Below are 19240 nucleotides of genomic sequence, written 5' to 3'. Positions count from 1 at the left end.
CTCGCAGTCACTCACTGCTGCTCCAGTCCCCCGCTGGCAGCTTGCCGACCTCGGAGGTTGGCGGGATGCATTGCGTACATTTTTACGCATTCCCGCTAGTGCAGGAACATTAACACATACATTTTACGCATTACTAGTTCAATGCGTAAATTTTTACGCATTAAACCAGTATTGCGTAAAAATGTATGTGTTAATGGTCGGCAAGCAGCCAGCGGGGGACTGGAGCAGCAGTGAGTGACTACGAGGGCACAGGATGGCTGCATGGGGCTGGGAGAAGCCCCAGGTAAGTGAAACTCTTTTTTTATTTTGCTTGAACCTTCCCTTTAAGTTGGAACACTGTGCCATCTCTGTCCCTTGTAGCTTCTCCATTCCCCTCCTGTGACTATAATGTCCCCCTGTGTGTGTGTGTTCCCCTCTGCCCTCCGTATCACCTCTGTCCCTGTTCCCTCAGTGTCTCCATCTGTGCCAGCCACTTCCCTCTGTGTCTCCCCTTTGTCTCTCTGTTCCACCTCTAACCCTTTCCCACTTTGTGCCTCCTTCTGTCCCCCTTTATCCAGGGCTGGATCACAGGTTTGCTTTAAAAGGTGTAAAATGTTTATGCAGAACTTTGAACTCTCTACATAATATAGTTTACCACAGAAAAAAAGCCATTTTTCTAAGTTTATAAACCATTTTTCTTTGAATTTTTTAAATCAATTTTCTCAAAAACTCTAGGCCTATCTGAATTTTTTTTTTTACTTGTCCCCATTGTTATGCCATTTGTAAAGTCGGCGTTCATCATTTGGGGACCTGTAGTGGTACTTTTAAATTTTCCACATGGAAGCAGCTCACTAACAGACTTGTCACATGAATAATTATATCCGTTTGTTTCTGTAACAGCCCAAACTCCTGTCCCGAGAATTGCTGGATCTTGTGGCTTCACACTTCAGCCTGAAAGAGAAGGAATATTTTGGTATCTCGTTCCTGGATGACACGTAAGTAAAAATATTTTAATCCCCACGTGTTATTAGATATATCAGTTACAGGATAGGCCTCCTCTGTTTCACTCCCCTTGTTGCATTTACCAGGGTGGATTTGTTCTTCCCAGACAGCAATCCAAATCACACACACAGGAAGCCTGAAATGAGAGGCATGTGGTGGCAGCCATATTTGTTTCCTTTCAAACAATACCAGTTGCTTGGCAGTCCTGCTGATGTCTTTGGTTGCAGTAGTGTCTGAATCACACACCTGAAACAAGCATGCAACTAATCTGGTTGGACTTCAGTCAGAACACCTGATCTGCATGCTTGTTCAGGGTCTATAGGATAGTATAGTAAAGTATTAGAAGCAGCTGATCTGGAACTTTACTGATTGTAACTTAATGACTAAAATTGCTTGTATTTTTCAACGTTGATTTATAAATGATTTGGTCAATGATTATGATTATGCCTGGTAAGTGCAGAGCTGTATTTGGGGATAAGGTTGTTTTGCTGGGAATCATTAATTCAGTGCACTTCTTCACTTCCTCCTGCCTACAATAAAGCAAAGCCTCTATCGAGTGAATGTCACCGACATAATCTGAGCATATGTTTCCATTCCTTGTGCTGTCTGGCTGAAATTCATGAAACTTATTGAAGGTAATTAGGCTGTAAGAGCTCGCTGAGTGAGTCGTGCTGTACAAGATGGCCCGTTCCATTTAGTCCGCTAATATTGAACAAGATGGGCTCTTGAGCGAGGAAGACGAATTCCCTCGTCTGTGACCTCACTCCAGACCTTGGAAATGAATAACCGCTCATGCCCATAATGATATTCCATCCCCACTTCTCAGCCCTGTCTTCTGCTGCAAGCTGGGCCGTCTGTGGCCACGGAGCGGCTGAGCTATCAGTCCTGGGCTGATCTGCCACAATGTGAACAGATAAGAAGCAGTGGCTTAGCAATAGGGGATGCAGAGGTTGCAACTGCAGCAGGGCCTTTGGACCAGCAGGGCCCACTGGGAGCCCTCCCTTAACTACAGTATAAACTCTTCAATGATGCTATGGTAATGATCTTCTATATATGTTTTGAATAGTGCTAATCATTAACAAACTGTTCCCCTAGCAATTCTGAGATAGATTGCTGGCAGACTGAATCAAAATAATGAAATCTGAGCTGATGCAGTAAACACTGCCTGAGATCACAGGTTCTTAATCAGTGATGTCATGTGTACTCACAAGCAGGGGCGTTGCTAGTATCCTAAAGGGGCCCATACACCTAACGATTTTCCTGCCGATATACAGCAGATTCGATCACTGTGATCGAATCTGCTGTAAAATCATCGCGCAAACGCTGACAGAACGATCGATTTCCGTCCGAAATCAATCGTTCCCATCGATCTGTCCGTGCGGAAGATTTTTCTAGATCGCCGGCGGGTCGGGAGTGCGTCGATAGCGGCGTTCGAATGCCCGACGACCGACACAATACAGCGGCAATACATTACCTGTTCCAGCCAGCGCGACTCCCCTGGTCTCCGCTGTCTTCTTCTCTGCTCCGGGCTCCAGGGCTTCAGCTTCACTGAACTTCCTGTCCCTGCAGGAAGTTTAAACAGTAGAGCGCCCGACTGTTTAAACTTCCCCTGGACAGGAAGTTCAGTGAAGCCAGCCGGTCCGGAAGCCAGCCGGTCCGGAACCCAGCGCGGAGAAGAAGACAACGGAGACCAGGGGAGTCACGCTGGCCAGATCAGGTAATGTATAGCTGGCAGGGGGGGAGGGGGGGGGGGCGGCCCCAGTGGCAGCTTCACAGATTGTGATCGGTTTCATGCTGAAATCGATTCACAATCTGTTTGCAGTAAAGGCAGCCATACGATCCCTCTCTGATCAGATTCGATCAGAGAGGGATCTATCTGTTGGTAGATCTGATGGCAAATCGACCAGTGTATGCCCACCTTATGAGATCCGGGGCACTTTTGGGCACTCCAGCCAAAAAACTGGTGTGGTCATGGGTGGAGCCAAATTTACAGTAGCAGTCTAAGTAGGCCTGCCCAGCAAAATGTTGGATGAAGCCCCGCTCCAATAATACAAAAAAATGCAGCATATCACATAAACAGGCAGTGCCACTAAAATATAACTAGGCACAGTTAGGCATGGTGCACACCAGAGGAGTTTTTCTGAGCGTTTTGAGTTTTTAAATCTGCTGCTAATGTTATCCTATGTGTCTGTGCACACTGGAGCAATAAGGTTTTGTAAAAAAAAAACCTATAGCATTACATTGGGAAAAGCTTTTGAAACCTCCAGCGTTTGAGCGATTCAATTTGAATTAAATTGAATCGAATCATGAATTGGACAGGTCGGATTGAATCGAATTGATGAATTGAATCAAATTGCATCAAATTAGACAAAGAATCGTATGGTGTAGATAGGGCTGATTCTGGCTGATTCTCCCAGCAGCTGATAACAGATGACTCTCTGCACAGAACGACTCTCTGCACAGACCGGGAGTCTGGTTGCCAGGCAACAATGTAAACACATACGGAGGAGCTCAGTGGAGCTCAGCCATTATGCTATAAGGGTGTCATGCTTGGTATAACATATACACAGAGGATCAGATAATCGTAGTCAATCGTAAGCTAGGGTCATACACGAGAGATCAGAAGGCAGCGGTACAAAAGGTTGAGACAAAGGCTAGGTCGTTAAACAAGCTGAGGTCATACACGGAATATCAGATGGCTATGGTACAATAGGCTGAGGCAAAAGGCTTGGTCGTTAACAGGCAGGGGTCATACACAAGTGGTCAGAAGGGTTGAGACAGAATCGAGGTCAAGGAGTAGCAAAAGTCATACGCAATAATCAAAATACTGGACTAGCTGGAGTATATATATATTGGCAGTGTCTGCATATATATATATATATATATATATATATATATATATATATCTCAATAAGCTAACTAGACTAAGCATCAAGCAATAATATAACAGAGACAGAGTGCCCAGCACCAGCGCACTGATTGCTATCACGGGCAGTGAATGAGAGCGAGGCAGGGGTTTAAATCCTACAAACCCCGCGCAGTACCGGCCTAACCCAGAGCAACCAGTTGGAGTGTCAGCTGACAACATGTAAGCTGACACTAAATCCTCGGACGTCGGAGGGTATAAGAGCGGATCCGAGCCGCGCGCACCCGCCCAGGGACACAGGGGAGGCGCGCACTGCCGTTCACCGCCGCAGGGGTGCCGGGGATGCCGCCAGATGAGGACGATCACGGCCATGCTCCGCTCACTGAGCCGCTGAGACTGGAACCGCTGACAGGTGAGTTCCTTACAAAGGGTGATTCCTGACAGCAATGGATTACACCACTGAAAACTAGGTAGGCAGGAGTTATGTTTGTGAAATGAAAGTAAAAAAAAAAACACCCCTAACAAATGGATTAGCCTCCCAGTCCCTCATCCGTCAGTGTTTACATACACTGAGGATTACATGTTGCTTTGATGAAACCATTAATTTTTTTTAAAAAACAGTTTACACTATTTTAGAAGGATGTTTAATAGTTTATGCATAAACCACTTTTTATTTTTTTCCGCATTCGCGAAAGAGGTCCTTTAACTTCCCTCCTGCAGTCAGGTCAGAACAGGAATTTTATGATTTATTTACAGCAATAGAAGTATGGAAAGTTTCAATTATTCAGAAAATAATCCATTTTAAAACTTGGTCACCCAACTTACTGGTCAGAGTGAATTAATCATTACCTTCCCATCTTTAAGCTCTAAGCTGTAATGCTGACATAGAAAAATCATTAACGAGACAAGCTAATTACATGACAAGGGTAAGAACATAGTTAATGAGAATTTAATTTTAACATCAGAAGAAATTATTCATAAATGTTATCTTGTAGAATGAATGTTGCCATGTCCCCATCTTAGCTAACTACAGACATCGCACATGAAACTCGCCCGTATGTTATCAATATTTAACGAGCTTGACATTCTGTTCTCTGTGAAACGAACCGCTATCACCAATCAATTAGCAGCGGATCATATGTAAAATAACGCTCCCATAATTACTTCTTTGAATAATTTACCAGATATGAATGAGGGCTGGGTGTTGGAATCTTGGGGCATTGTGATGCCATGTTCTTCCTGCATTGTACCAGCCATTTCCTGCCATTGATATAGTTACAGTAGCAGTTGAAAAAATAGTAAATTGTCTAACGCTCTAAAGCTTTATCTCTCACACACAGGACACAGCAATATTGTTAAGGGAGAGATTTTGTGCTCTTGATAAAATGAGAGTCTAAGTGATTGTATGCATCTGGGGGCAATTTGTACAAGCAGCTCATATGTTACTAAGAGGTTTTCCAAGACCAAAATACCAAGAATAGTATGTGCTGGAAGGAAGAGGACTGACTACTGAACTCTTAGGGCTGGTGCACACCGAGCGGCTTTTTGGGCGTTTTCAGATCCGCTTGCGGCTGCGGATCTGCTTGGTCAATGTATCTCAATGGGGTGGTGCACACCAGAGCGGCAGGCGTTTTGCAGAAACGAAAAATGCCTGGGTGAGGCATTTTTTGGATTTCGGATGCGTTTCTGCCTCAATGTTAAGTATAGGAAAAACGCAAACCGCTCTGAAAAACGCCTGTTCAGAGCGGTTTTGCAGGCGTTTTTGTTACAGAAGCTGTTCAGTAACAGCTTTACTGTAACAATATATGAAATCTACTATACTGAAAACCGCAGCAGCAATCCGCAAAACGCTAGCAAAACGCCTCATAAAAATAAAAAAAAGCGTTTAAAAATCTGCTAGCATTTTGCGGATCTGCTAGCGGGTTTTGGTGTGCACCAGCCCTTAAAGTGGAACTGAACTCAGAACTTCATCTGTGCTCTAAAAGATTAGCCACAGCATGATGTCCTTTATGGGAAAAAAAAATCTTCAATACATATGTAAATCCTAAAAAACGCAAACGTTTTTATCTTGGTTTTACTTCTGCAGGGAGCACTGAAAGGGTTAAGTGCCATTGATTACTATATGGAGAGCTGCCTTGGCAGAGTTCTCGTGCAGTCTATTCACAGTGGTTGATAAAAACTAATTAGACAGTTTGATCTGATAAACAAACAGAAAACACAGAGAATTTAATTTCCCCAGCAATTATGTGGAATAAAGGCCTCATTCACACTGGGGCACTTTCAGACTGCATTTTGCTCTTTACTGATCGCTGCAGCACAAGTAATCCTATGGGATTATTCAAACTGTGGTCAAATCGCAGAAAATAGCAATGCAAAATTGCAATCACCATTACTAGGCAATTGCGAACGCATTTTGCGGTTTCAAGTCAGAACGGGTCCAAAGACTTTACATTGTGTGCCTTAAAAAGGTTTTGATTGGGGTAGAGGTTGCATTTTTTTTTATTTATTTACTATGTTTTTTATTTTTAAAACATATACAGTATAAATATTATTAAATATTACAAACCTACATCTCATTTTTTTAGCACCGCCTATTAATTTTACATGTTAATTTTTGTAAGCTTAAAATGATCTCATTTTACTGTTATTTGTTGTGTGAAACTATCCACTCATCGGTCGCCCTCATCTCACCCCGTTAGTTCGGCAGGTTCTCTCTTCCCTATCGAGTTATGTTTGATGTGTCTATTGGAAAGGCCCTGGTTCTCATTCACTTTAATGTTTTTACTGACTGAAAATTTAATTTGTTAAAACCATGTAATATATAAACGTGCCAAGCACTTGCCTGATATAATATTACTGAATTTATGTGTATAACCCAATGTTATCTTTATTTCTCTGACAGAGGGCAGTTCGCCTGGCTACAGCTAGAGCAGAGAGTGCTGGACCACAACTTGCCAAAGAAACCGGGCCCGGTAACACTTTACTTTGTGGTAAGGTATGTCACTTCCCAGCAGTTTCTGTGACCAAACGCTTCTTTTCACAGCTAATCTCCTAAACCCAAGTGAGTGCTCTTATAAAATGTAGGAGGTCTCTGCTCCCCCTGTTGCTGATTACAGAATGCAGTTCAAATAAGACTCCTATTATCACTTAGATTTTAATAGCTCCCAACTGTCCCTCTTTTGGAGGGACAGTCCCTCTTTGGGAACTTTGCCCCTCTGTCCCTCTTTCTTCCTCATTTGTCCCTCTTTCAGGATTGATGTACAGATCTGTGTAAATATATGTATTTTTCTGAAGAATTGACCAAGCCCTATTTCATGCAGCCTTATCAATCCCTGCCATGTACTGATGAGGACCAAAAGTCCGAAACAGGCTGTCTACATGTGGGTTTGATATGGCTGTGTAAAACTTAAAGCTATAGGCTTGCTATAAACCAGCGGTTCTGGATGCTTGCTTGGCTTAACAAGGGCGGAAAGGGATAATTTGCATATTTAGTAGGTGTGCATTGTGGGTAACCACAAATGTTCGTTTATAACTGAATTATTGCAAATTTCCTTCTGTTTTAAGAAGGCAATTACACCAAGCTCTGCAGAATTGAAGCTAAATTTGATTCCAATGTTTTAAATTGACATATTTCCTTAATATGAAGATATAATATAATATAATATGAAGGAAAATGAACAAGGATAGAAAGGACCAGTGTGGTTTGAATTATTAACATATTTTTCTTATGAAATCTTTATGGTATGTGTGACTAGGGGTATGTCGGGGAACGTGATCGGGGTGTGGCTCTCTTTCTCATCTCAGAAAGTTGGGCGGCCGCGGTATGATTTTATGCCTAAAAAAAGGTGGGGGTGATAATGTACTACATGTACACGAATTGGGGTGTATACACTAAACCGTGTTAAGTAGAATTCATTGCATTAAGTCTTACACACGATGAGCAGAGTGGATTGCATTGCATGGTATGTACTGCATTCTGCTCCAATCATCATGCGGTATGACTTTTTACACATTGTTCTGCTTAAAGGAAATCTTAAGGTGAAATATAATGTGGCCAGCTACCTGGGGCATCTTCCAGCCTCCTGAAGTCCCTCGCTATCATTCTGCGCTGCTCCGTTCCTCTGCCGTCTCTCCGAACGGTTTATACGCGGCGCAGTGCCTCCTCTATTGCGAACTGTTGGCCGGGAGCATTCTGGGCTTGCACAAGGAGCAGACATTGCTTTTAAAGGGGGGCAGTAGAGGAACAGAGCAGTGCAGAGTGATGGCCAAGTACCAAAAGGACTTCAGGGGACTGGAAAAAGCCCCAGGTAGGTAACTAGCTACACTATACAGCATTTAATTTAACATTCCCTTTAAACTGAACTTAGCATCAGGCAATAATATGTTTAAAATGCGCCATTTTCTCCGAGGACTGACCGAAGCTGTACTGAATTTTCAACTTCCTGGCCAAGTGTGACATGCGTTGCCTGCTGCAATGCACACCAGGAGAATTAGTCCAGGGATGCAAGAATACCTCTGTACTCGCATCCACTGAAGAAATGCATTGCTACCACAAAGACTCTCCTGCACATCTGCGAGAAGGAGGAGGAAGAAGGTATGTGTGCAGTGATCACATTCTCCAGCAACATTCGTATATACTTATTTTACAGCATAATCCAAGCAGAGGAGCAGATGGGGGTTCACAGTTTTAAAAAATGGTAGTAAAACAACAGCCAGATTTTTCTTGTGCAGGGTTAAAAAGTACAAACAATTTCCACTTTCGCTGAGAAAAATTGCCAAGTGATGCAGCAGGCTCTGCTAACAGATGAGGAGCTGCATACTAAATATCTTGAAGAGTTTGTTCTATTACATGAATGACTACATAAGTATTGGAATGTCAACATTTTGCTGTAGTAGTTGTCAGAGTGGATTGTTTGAGAAATTATTATAGGCAGAGGATTAGCATCACCAGCCAGGTAAATGACATTTTTCAGAAGAGGACAATTGACAGCCTGCATATCCGATGATAGGTTTCCAAAAAGTCAGCCTGCGCTATAACCAAAGCTTTGTGCGCCCGCACCACAAGGTGGCAGTAAGCACCTTTAGTTTTCTACAATAAGCAGTTTTACAGACTGTCCCGAATGTTATACCAGGGACATACATAAGTCTTTTAACTCAGTTTACCGCACTGCAATGTTAAGGCTATGCGTCGTTAGCGTCGCGTTGTAAATGTGCTATGGTAACGCACTGCTGCAGTGCGTTACTTTTAAAAGCAGACATTAACAGATACAAGTAAGCATACTTTTCATTGCCTGTATGTTTCACTGTATCTACTGTTTGCGACGGTTGCGCATCCTTATTGAACGCTGCAACTTTTTGGGTGCATTGCTTTTTAATTTTGCATTGCGACATTAATGTCCCATCACAACGCAACATCCCACTGTGAACCTAACCTTAAAGTAGACCCAAACCAAAACATTTTTTTAATTCAAAATATTTATTTGTACCACTCTGACACATACAAAGATAAATAAACACTCCTTCAAGCCTATGAGCATTTCAGTGCCTGCTTTTCACCCTTATCTTTGCATAACTAGGGTTATACAGGTGGCAGCCATTAGCAATTCCTCCATTGCTGGACACCATCTACTCCACCAGTTTGCCGGATTCTGTCCCGGCAATATGAAAGGAAGGGGAGGGGTTCCTCCAATAAATGTAAAATATTTTATATTTGTCATCATGCAGCTGAAAAAAGGCTGCTATTTATTATTATAATTTAGAAAATAGATTTTATTTCTGAAATCTTGTATTTTTAATTTGGGTCCACTTTAAGCCACATACACACACTCCACAAAAGTCTTTGACTATAAACAACTTTACAAACAACTACGATTAAATAAGTTGGAAAGATACGTCTTGGCATGCAAACAACTATTATACACACAGAACGACTTGACAAACAACTACAAATTTACATATTGTTACTCAACTGGTAAACGACTAATATGTTCTAGTTAGTAACGCAAGTCATTAAAAAGTCATAGCAGACTTCTGTACACATTGCCATGTTGGACACAACTTCTCTCAGTTGTTCATCAAGTCAATCCAACAGTTGGATTGACTTGAGCTGCGTCTTATCGGTTGTTAGTCGCCTCTTATCAGTGATAACGCCTTGACAAAAGTTGTCCAACTTCTTCAAGTTGTTTGATAATTGTGCATGTAAAAGACTTTTGTTGAGCCTGTGTATGAGCCTTTAGACGTATCTGGATTATGTGGCCACTGATGCTCGCTACAACCAGTTGTGACAAACATACCGCATTGTTGTCTGGGAAATGATGAGCTCATCCTCAGTATTTTGTTGTAGCTGATCAGTTTCAACATATGTGGTGTCCCAGCTGGTGTTCGCGAGGTTGCCGGCTTACCACCCCTTTTCCCCTTCTCTGCTTCCTTGCCAACTACAAAACCTGACATTTAGCTGAAAACAGTTGTTCATTTCGGGGCACCACTGGCGTAACAATAGGCCCTGCAGCCCCTGCCCCCGCTCGGGGCCGTTTTGGGGGGCTGGAGAGGTCGCAGCATGAGGGGAAAGCTATGCTGCAGTTCGGCGGGGAGGGGGGACGGTCCCCCCCCCCCCCCCCTCACCTTGGGCTCTCCCCTCTGCGCTCCCCTCCAGCTTCAATAAGTGTCCGTGAGCAGCGGTGGCAGATACATACCTTCCGTGCGCTCCAGCATGGACGCTCCTTTCTCTACTCTCTGACGCGACTTCCTGTATAAACAGGAAGTCGCGTCAGAGACTATAGGGAGGAACTTCCACGCTGGAGCGCACGGAAGGTATGTATCTGCCGCCGCTGCCTGCCGCTGCTCACGGACACTTATTGAAACTGTAGGGGAGCGCAGAGTGTAGACCCCGAGGTGAGGGAGGGGGGGGGACCACCCCCCTCCCCGCCGAACTGCAGTATAGCTTTCCCCTCATGCTGCGACCCCTCCAGCCCCCCAAAACGGCCCCGAGCGGGCCCATGGGGGCACATAATTTTTGCAGGGGGGCCGGTGGGATCTAGTTACGCCCCTGCGGGGCACCAGCACAGCATACAGCCATTAAACACTTTACACTATCACCCTCCTTCACTTCTCACAGGAACCGTGTGGCCAGCTTCTCACTGTGATAATCATTCCGAGTCTAAACCATTTGTGTTTGACCCTTGTAGACTCATGTCAAAGGCTTTGGGAACCTACCCAAGGCACTATCCAGTCACATGCAACATATTGGCAATGGCAAACATCTGTAGGGATAATTTATGAAGACAGGTGTAAGGAAAACTGGAGAAAAAGTCATAAACCTTGCTTGATGTGTGTGCTGAGCACCCCCAAAGACTGGTTTTATCAGATAATGCAGGTGTTGCTGCAAAGATAGCAATAGTACATCAACTTCCAGGGGGACTAAATGGAATGGGCTGAAGTGTGAAGTAAAGCTAAAGTGACGCTGAAGCAAAAAAAAAACCCTTATGATATAATGAATCGTGTAATACGGATAATTAATAGAACATTAGTAGCAAAGAAAAGAGTTTCATATTTTTATTTTCAGTTACTGTATATAGCTTTTTTTTATAAAATTGCATCATTCTCTAATATTTGCAGTTTACAAACTACACTCTGTATTTTAAACTATGAAACAGAACAGAGCTAATGACCCTTGGAACTACCCTGCAATAAAACCTTATCTGAAGTTGCCTTTCACTGTTTCTTTGATGTATAAGTGCTTCAGAAAAAAGCACAATGGCCGACCCAAGTTGGGTCTGAGAGCTCAGAGAGGCTCTTCTACATAGATAACAACTGAAGTTTCTTAACTCTATCTGTACTGGAAACAATATGAGACATATTTTTGCTACTACAGTAATGTTATATTTCTTATGTGTACTACCCATACATTTCCTTATATCATAAGTTTATTTTCACTTCAGATTCCCTTTAAAGGGACTCTGAGCAGTCCCCTAAAATAAAAAATGTCACTTACCTGGGGCTTCCTCCAGCCCACCGTAGGCCGCAAGGTGCCCCGGCGTTCCCCTGGATCCGGCGACACTCGGGCCGGGTGTCGGGCCGACTCTTCCTGGTTTCTGACGCTCCTCATCATCACGCCGGCCGCGATGCGTCATCACGCCGGCTGGCTGACAGTCCTGTGCATGCGCGGTTTTCTAAATCTAAACCGCGCATGCGCAGGACTGTCACTCCGGCCGCCGTGATGACGCATAGCGGCCGGCGTGATGACAAGGAAACCAGTAAGAGGCAGCACGACACCCGGCTCGAGTGTCGCCGGTAACGGGAGCCGCCAGAGGGACAGGAGCCAGGATGACACCTCGTGGCCCATAGTGGGCTGGAGAAAGCCCCTGGTAACTGACATTTTTTATTTTAGGGGACTGCTCAGGGTCCCTTTAAGTGCCTTGAGAATAATTAGCCACATATAGCAGGTGAGTGAAAATAATTTCTGTAATCCTGACTGACCCTCACTCAGGCCACGTTCACATTATCAAACACAGATAGCCGTGTGATCAGAACGCAAAGCGTACGAATGCATGCCGTCTGCGTTTGCGTGTGTTGCGTGGCTGATCCCACTCACTATACTGAATGGGTCAGCCACACATTTTGTTAAAAAATGTATGCAACATGCGTTCGCCGACCGCACTGGTCCAGAACGCATGCAGTGTGAACATCAGACAGTGCAGTCTATGCACTTCTGATGTCAAACGTTTCTGCCTCCCGCACGTGTTGCCGAAACATGAACAGCTAAGGGGTGCTACAAATTTATAGAGCAGTTTATGCTGGCTGCTTTTGTAATAGAATGCTGTTTTTACTGCTTGTTTTTGTGTCGGGTTTGTTTCAGGCAACAAATCATCTTGTTGTCTCTCATGGGCAGTACAGAAATCATTCATTTTCTTAATACAGTGATGTGTGCTCCCATTTCTCACCAGGCCAATAAAATTTTCAGCTTGTGTAAACTTTATCAAATGGCTGTTTTCTGCCCAGTCACAGATATTGTACCCTAAGGACTGCTTATGGATGGAATTATGTCACCCTTTACAAACAGAGAGACATATCTATCTGACATACAGTATATAGAATGTGCTATTCTATGAAACTACAACAACCCCACTCCCCAAATATCACAAAATCATGTAACCATGCAAATATCAAGCTCAGTGGCGTAACTAAGGAGCTTGAGGCCCCAGTGCGAGTTTTCCATGGGCCCCAATCACTGTATTGATATGGTGCCCCAAAACCAACCAAGGACAGCTGCAACTGATTTCAGCATTAGTAATGAGGAATGCTTCCATCCTAAATAAATAGAAAATATGCATAGAAAAGTCTGCATTCATTGCAATACAGGCAAAAGTCATGCATACACTTACATAGGCCTAGTGCACACCAGAGCGATTCAGCTGCGGTTTGCGATCCGCTTGCGGGTGCGGATCCGCTAGGGTAATGTATTTCAATGGGCTGGTGCACACCAGAGCGAGAGACGTTTTGCAGAAACGCATACTCCCAGGCTGCTGCAGATTTTGGATTGCGGATGCGTTTCTGCCTCAATGTTAAATATAGGAAAAAACGCAAACCGCTCTGAAAAACGGCACTTCAGAGCGGTTTGCCATGCGTTTTTTGTTACAGTAGCTGTTCAGTAACAGCTTTACTGTAACAATACATGAAATCTACTACACCAAAAACGCTTCCCAAAACCGTAAAATGCTAGCTGAAACGCTACAGAAAAATAAGAAAAAGCGTTTTAAAATCTGCTAGCATTTTGCGGATCTGCTAGCGTTTTTTGGTGTGCACCAGGCCACAAACGCCACCAGCGCCTCCCGCTCTGGTGTGCACCAGCCCATTGAAATACATTACCCTAGCGGATCCGCACCCGCAAGCGGATCGCAAACCGCAGCCGAATCGCTCTGGTGTGCACTAGGCCTTCGAGCAATTTCATTTTTTATTTTTAGCGCTGGAGATTTTAAAAATCACCTTAAAAGCGGTAGTGCAATGTTGCTCTATGGCCTGGTGCACACCAAAAAACGCTAGCAGATCCGCAAAATGCTAGCAGATTTTGAAACGCTTTTTCTTCTTTTTCTGTAGCGTTTCAGCTAGCATTTTGCGGTTTTGTGAAGCGTTTTTGGTGTAGTAGATTTCATGTATTGTTACAGTAAAGCTGTTACTGAACAGCTACTGTAACAAAAAATGCCTGGCAAACCACTCTGAAGTGCCGTTTTTCAGAGCGGTTTGCGTTTTTCCTATACTTAACATTGAGGCAGAAACGCATCCATAATCCAAAATCTGCAGCAGCCCGGGAGTATGCGTTTCTGCAAAACGCCTCCCGCTCTGGTGTGCACCAGCCCATTGAAATACATTACCCTAGCGTATCCGCACCCGCAAGCGGATCGCAAACCGCAGCAGAACCGCTCTGGTGTGCACTAGGCCTATGTGTGAATAAGCCCTAAAAGTAGAGCAGAGACCACAGACCTTGGTACAGCTTATCTTTTCAGTAAGGTTCAAAGCTTGACAACTGTAATGATAGGGGTACTATGAACATTTGCAGACTCTGACACCTGACAGTACATCACAGTCCAGTGGCTACAGGATGTCAGGAACAAACTAGTAGGTTTAGAAGAATCTCTGGTAAGCAGAAACCATGACAAAAAATTGTACTTTATTAAGTTTTTATTAAACCTTATATAGCCTTAAACCAAAATGACAGGTGCACTTTAAGAGAGCATAAAGGCTTTGACAAAGTATTATTAAAGCAAGCTGATCACTGAACTACAGCTGCTTGAAGCACCTGACTCACCGACTGTTGCTTGCGGCTTGGCGCTGTTAATCACTGCAGCGACTTCTGTAGCGATCAGCAGCTAATAACGAGAACGCAGCGGCATCTGTGATTAATCAACACAACTGCAGTTGCATAATGAATCATGGAAGATGGAAGCCGTACGTGATGGTGCAGTGATCACTTTGGCTGTGAGTTAATGCAATTAGTAGGGAACGATTTTCAAATTGTCTAAGCATAAAACTGCTGTAGAATGTATTAGGAAGCAAATTAAGCTGAGCACACACATTAGCTAATAATCATCCATGCAAAGCTTATTAATTTTTGTCCATCATCCCCTGTAGAGACATCCACATGGAGCTTTGCTGAGTGCCAAGTTCTGCCCATTAGAGAAGGTAGGGGACAGAGTAAAAGGAGTTCTCCGCTTGTAGAGGAATGAGGGGGAATCGGCCCAAATGATCGAATCTGGCTGATTGCTGTTCCACAGTATTCCTTATACAGATATGATGTAGCCAGCAGAATCAGTCTACCTAACCTGCACCCTCATTGTGTGCCAGTGATTCAGCAAATACTAAACAATATTTACCATTTGCTTATTACTGAATCACATGAATTTAGGCCTTTATTGCTCCTATATCAAGAATGACATAATTGATATTGCACTGTAGAGGTTTTACTGGCATCACATTGAAGATCATACTATTGTGACCTGTCTAATGCAATGACATATCTGAACAGGTGTTCCGTTCCATGAGTGGTGACAGCATATGTGCTGTCACTGTGCTGCCACCATCCACAGCACTGAACCCTGCAGTGTAAACCCAGCCTTAACTGGAATTCAACAATGTCACAGGGTACAAAACTCTCTGACTAACTAGCAGGGTACACAACACAACTCTCTGGCTAACCAGCAGGATACGCAACTCTCTAACTAACCAATGGGTACACAACTCTCTGATTAACCAGCTGGACACACAAATCTCTGACTAACCAATGGGTACATAACTCTCTGACTAACCAGCAAGTTACACAACTCTCTAAATAACCAGCGGGGTACACAACTCTTTGGCTGACCAACTGGGTCCACAACTCCCTGACTAATCAGCTGGGTACATAACTCTCTGACTAACCAGCTAGTTACACAACTCTCTAAATAATCAGCTGAGTACACAACTCTGACTGACCAGCTGGGTACACTACTCTGACTGACCAGCTGGGTACACAACTCCCTGACTAATCAGCTGGGTATACAACTCTCTGACTAACCAGCAGGGTTCGCAACTCTCTGACTTATTAGCTGGGTACACAACTCTAACCATACAGCAGAGTACGCAACTCTGACTAACCAACAGGGAACAAACCCCTCTGTCTAAAGAGCAGGGTAAACAACTCTAATTAACTAGCAGGTACGCGACTTACTGGCAGAGTACACAACTCTCTGATTAACCAGATGGGCACCCAATTTTTGTTTAATCTGCAGGGTACACAACTCTCTGAATAACCAGTAGGGTACATAACTCTCTGACTAACCAGGTGGGTACACAATTTTGATGAATCGGCAGGTTAGACAACTCTCTGACTAACCAGCAGGGTGCGATAGACACTTGTCAAGAGGAAATCCACTCTGTCTCTGTTTAATTGTCTCTTGTTGCACAGCTTGCAATGGGTGTTATCCATCTGTGGCAGGCCTGTGATGATATTCTTAGTCATTAAGATGAGCAAGTAACCTCTCTGACCCAGTTCACAGGGATAAGGATTAGTTAACCCTCCTGGCGGTTTGCAAAAAAATCGCCAGGGGGCAGCAAATCTTTTTTTTTTTAATTTTTTTTTTTTTTTCATCTCGCTACATGATAGCCGCTGCTCAGCGGCATCCCCCCAGCCCCTCCGATCGCCGCCGGCGATCGGAGATCCGGAGATCCCGTTCAAAGAACGGGATCTCCCGGAGGGCTTCCCCCGTCGCCATGGCGACGGGGCGGGATGACGTCACCGACGTCATCGACGTCGTGACGTCAAAGGGGATTCCGATCCACCCCATAGAGCTGCCTGGCACTGATTGGCCAGGCAGCGCACGGGGTCTGGGGGGGGGGGGGCGGCTGCGGCGCGACGGATAGCGGCGGATCGGCGGGTAGCGGCGGCGATCGGGCACTGCACGCAGCTAGCAAAGTGCTAGCTGCGTGCAGCAAAAACAAAATTATGCAAATCGGCCCAGCGGGGCCTGAGCGGTGCCTTCCGGCGGCTTACCCCGAGCTCAGCTCGGGCTTACCGCCAGGAAGGCAAAAGAAGATGTTGCAAAGGTCTAACAGGATGCAATCCGCGTGTAGCTGTCTTGTAAAATGTCTTCTTTACCAGTCACTTCTTCATCAAGATAAATATTTCCTGAACTTTGATATTTTTATTTACAGTATATATCGCCCACATCTTCTGTAGCGCTCTACATAGTACAAATCAACTATTAGGGAGCATAGATACATGAGAAGTTCTAAACTCTGTACAATCAGGACATCCAGCAATACAAATACATACACAGTTGTGTGGTTAAAGACATCACCAATACTGGTACATGTTCAAATGGTAATCAGATTAAAAAACACTAGGAGGTGGTTCCTGCCCTTTGCAAGCTTACAATCTATTAGAGGGAACTTGCAGCACTTCAGTCTTGTCTCTCTTTGCCCATTGCTGATTTTATTCTTACAGAGTGCTAGTTACCTGGCTGAAATGCTGATCATCTGGCTATAATAATTTCAGGCTAGCTATAAAAATGGAGGGTACAAAACTCTTTTTTTGTTTGTCCTCCATTTGTTAAAACTTGTTCACCACTGTTATAATGCTAAACCTATGAAAGGATAATAAGATTAAACCTCCCACCTGAGGAAAGATTGTTTCATTACCCAAGTTTACCGATTGTATACTACATTGGGGTACCTACTCTCATTTTGTGTACTTATTTTAAAAGAACACCTACCCATTAACGTGTACCTGAGATGGATAATAAAATACATACCTGGAGCTTCCTCTAGTCCCCTTCACGCTGATCTGTCCCTCGTTCCTCTGCAATCTGGCCTGGCAATTCAGTCAGTTAGGGCCAGTCGGCGCAGAACTCTCCCGGCGACGGGGGCATGAGCGGCGCGGCTGGGCTTCGCATATGCAGTAAGTCCCGACTTCCGAAGTTACTGGGCCAGCTTCCTGTCAGGTTTACTTTAACCTCCTGAGGACCACAGGCTTACAGCCCCCTAGAGACCAGGCTATTTTTTACAATTCAGCACTCTGCAGCTTTAACAGCTTATAGCACGGCCATACAACTTAGCAGCCAAATGAATCTTGCCTCCTTTTCTGCCCATCAACAGAGCTTTCTGTTGGTGGAATCTGATTGCTTCTGCAGTTTTTATTTTTATTAATTTTACTGATTTTTTTTTTATATAAAAATGGCTTTTAAAAAAAAAAAAAAATTATCCCTCCCCCCCGAAATCCAATAACTGCAATCACCTCTCATTGGGATCGCGTTGTGAGCTACTCCAAGGGACAGCCAAGTGACAGAGCTGTCCCCAGTACAGCGCTGCACTAGATCGCAGTGCTGTACAAAAGAAAATGGACAGGTTTTTCCTCCCTGGCAGCCTGCCAGCTCAGATTGCGGCTGGCAGGCTGTTTACAGAGGGGAGCTCTGTAACTCATAGGGATCGCCTGTGTGATCTACACCTACAGGGCCTAACGCCATAATCCCTGCTAATCTCCGCCTAGAGGAACTATTGCCGCGATCCCTGCTAATCACTGCCTATAGGACCTAACGGCGCAATCCCCACTAATCTCCACCTACAGGACGTAACGCCAATCGGTGTTAGGCGGTCCTGTACCTGCCACCCTCCCACTACCAATGGTCATTAGGCGGTCGAGAAGGCGTTAACTAAGGTCTTTAGCTTGTACTAATAAGGGAGAAAATTCTGCTTTGTGTTTTCTTATAGTAGACATACTGGACAGTCTAGACTGGAGCCCCTTCTGAGGATCTCATGACTTCTTTACACATACAGGCTGTAAGTGGTAGAAGCATAGAACAGCTTATTATCCACGCCACTGAAAAATACTTTATTAATCAAAAGGAAATAAAGTCACCCAGCTGTTATTTTCCATTGCCAGGCCCTGAGTATGATCTGTTTTTCGGGAAGTATTGTTAGCACTGCAGAGAAAACAGAACATAATGAAGACATTGTTATTACTCTTCACAAGACCTGGAACGGTGAATGCTTCTCTTTTATGAGCTCTTTCGCTGCTCATCACTGGTGAAAAGGCTTCAGAACACATTTCTTTCCCTCATGCCTCGTCCTTCATTGTCTTTGATGATGAGTTTTATTAACCTTTTATGGTTTACTACCAAGAGCGTGCTCCTACACTGATCAGAGGAGATGAAACACTGTGGTGTCCCAACATGACAGCCAGCCAGGAGATACCACTGACAGAGTACATCACTATAATAACACACATGCCAGTGTGCATGCATCAATATGACATAACATGGAACGTGCAGATATAAACAGTATAGAAAAGCATTAAAGGGAACCTAATACGAGAGGGATAGGGAGGCTGCTGTATTTATTTCCTTTTAAACAATGCATATTGCCTGG

General features: G+C 44.2%; 1 protein-coding gene across 4 annotated transcripts in view; it reads left to right on the top strand.

Moving 5' to 3' along the window:
* Positions 1 to 19240, top strand: part of FRMD4B (FERM domain containing 4B) — a 361625-nt gene that overhangs the window by 127664 nt on the left and 214721 nt on the right. For all 4 annotated transcript variants that reach the window (XM_068253954.1, XM_068253952.1, XM_068253953.1 and 1 more), the window contains exons 3-4: positions 880 to 974; positions 6750 to 6842. In XM_068253954.1, the coding sequence (XP_068110055.1) occupies positions 880 to 974; positions 6750 to 6842 (188 nt within the window). The remainder of the gene's footprint in view (positions 1 to 879; positions 975 to 6749; positions 6843 to 19240) is intronic.

The sequence above is a fragment of the Hyperolius riggenbachi genome, chromosome 9 (genome assembly GCF_040937935.1).
Source record: "Hyperolius riggenbachi isolate aHypRig1 chromosome 9, aHypRig1.pri, whole genome shotgun sequence".
In the NCBI taxonomy this organism is placed as follows: Eukaryota; Metazoa; Chordata; class Amphibia; order Anura; family Hyperoliidae; genus Hyperolius; species Hyperolius riggenbachi.
This window is presented reverse-complemented; position numbering and strand designations above follow the sequence as displayed.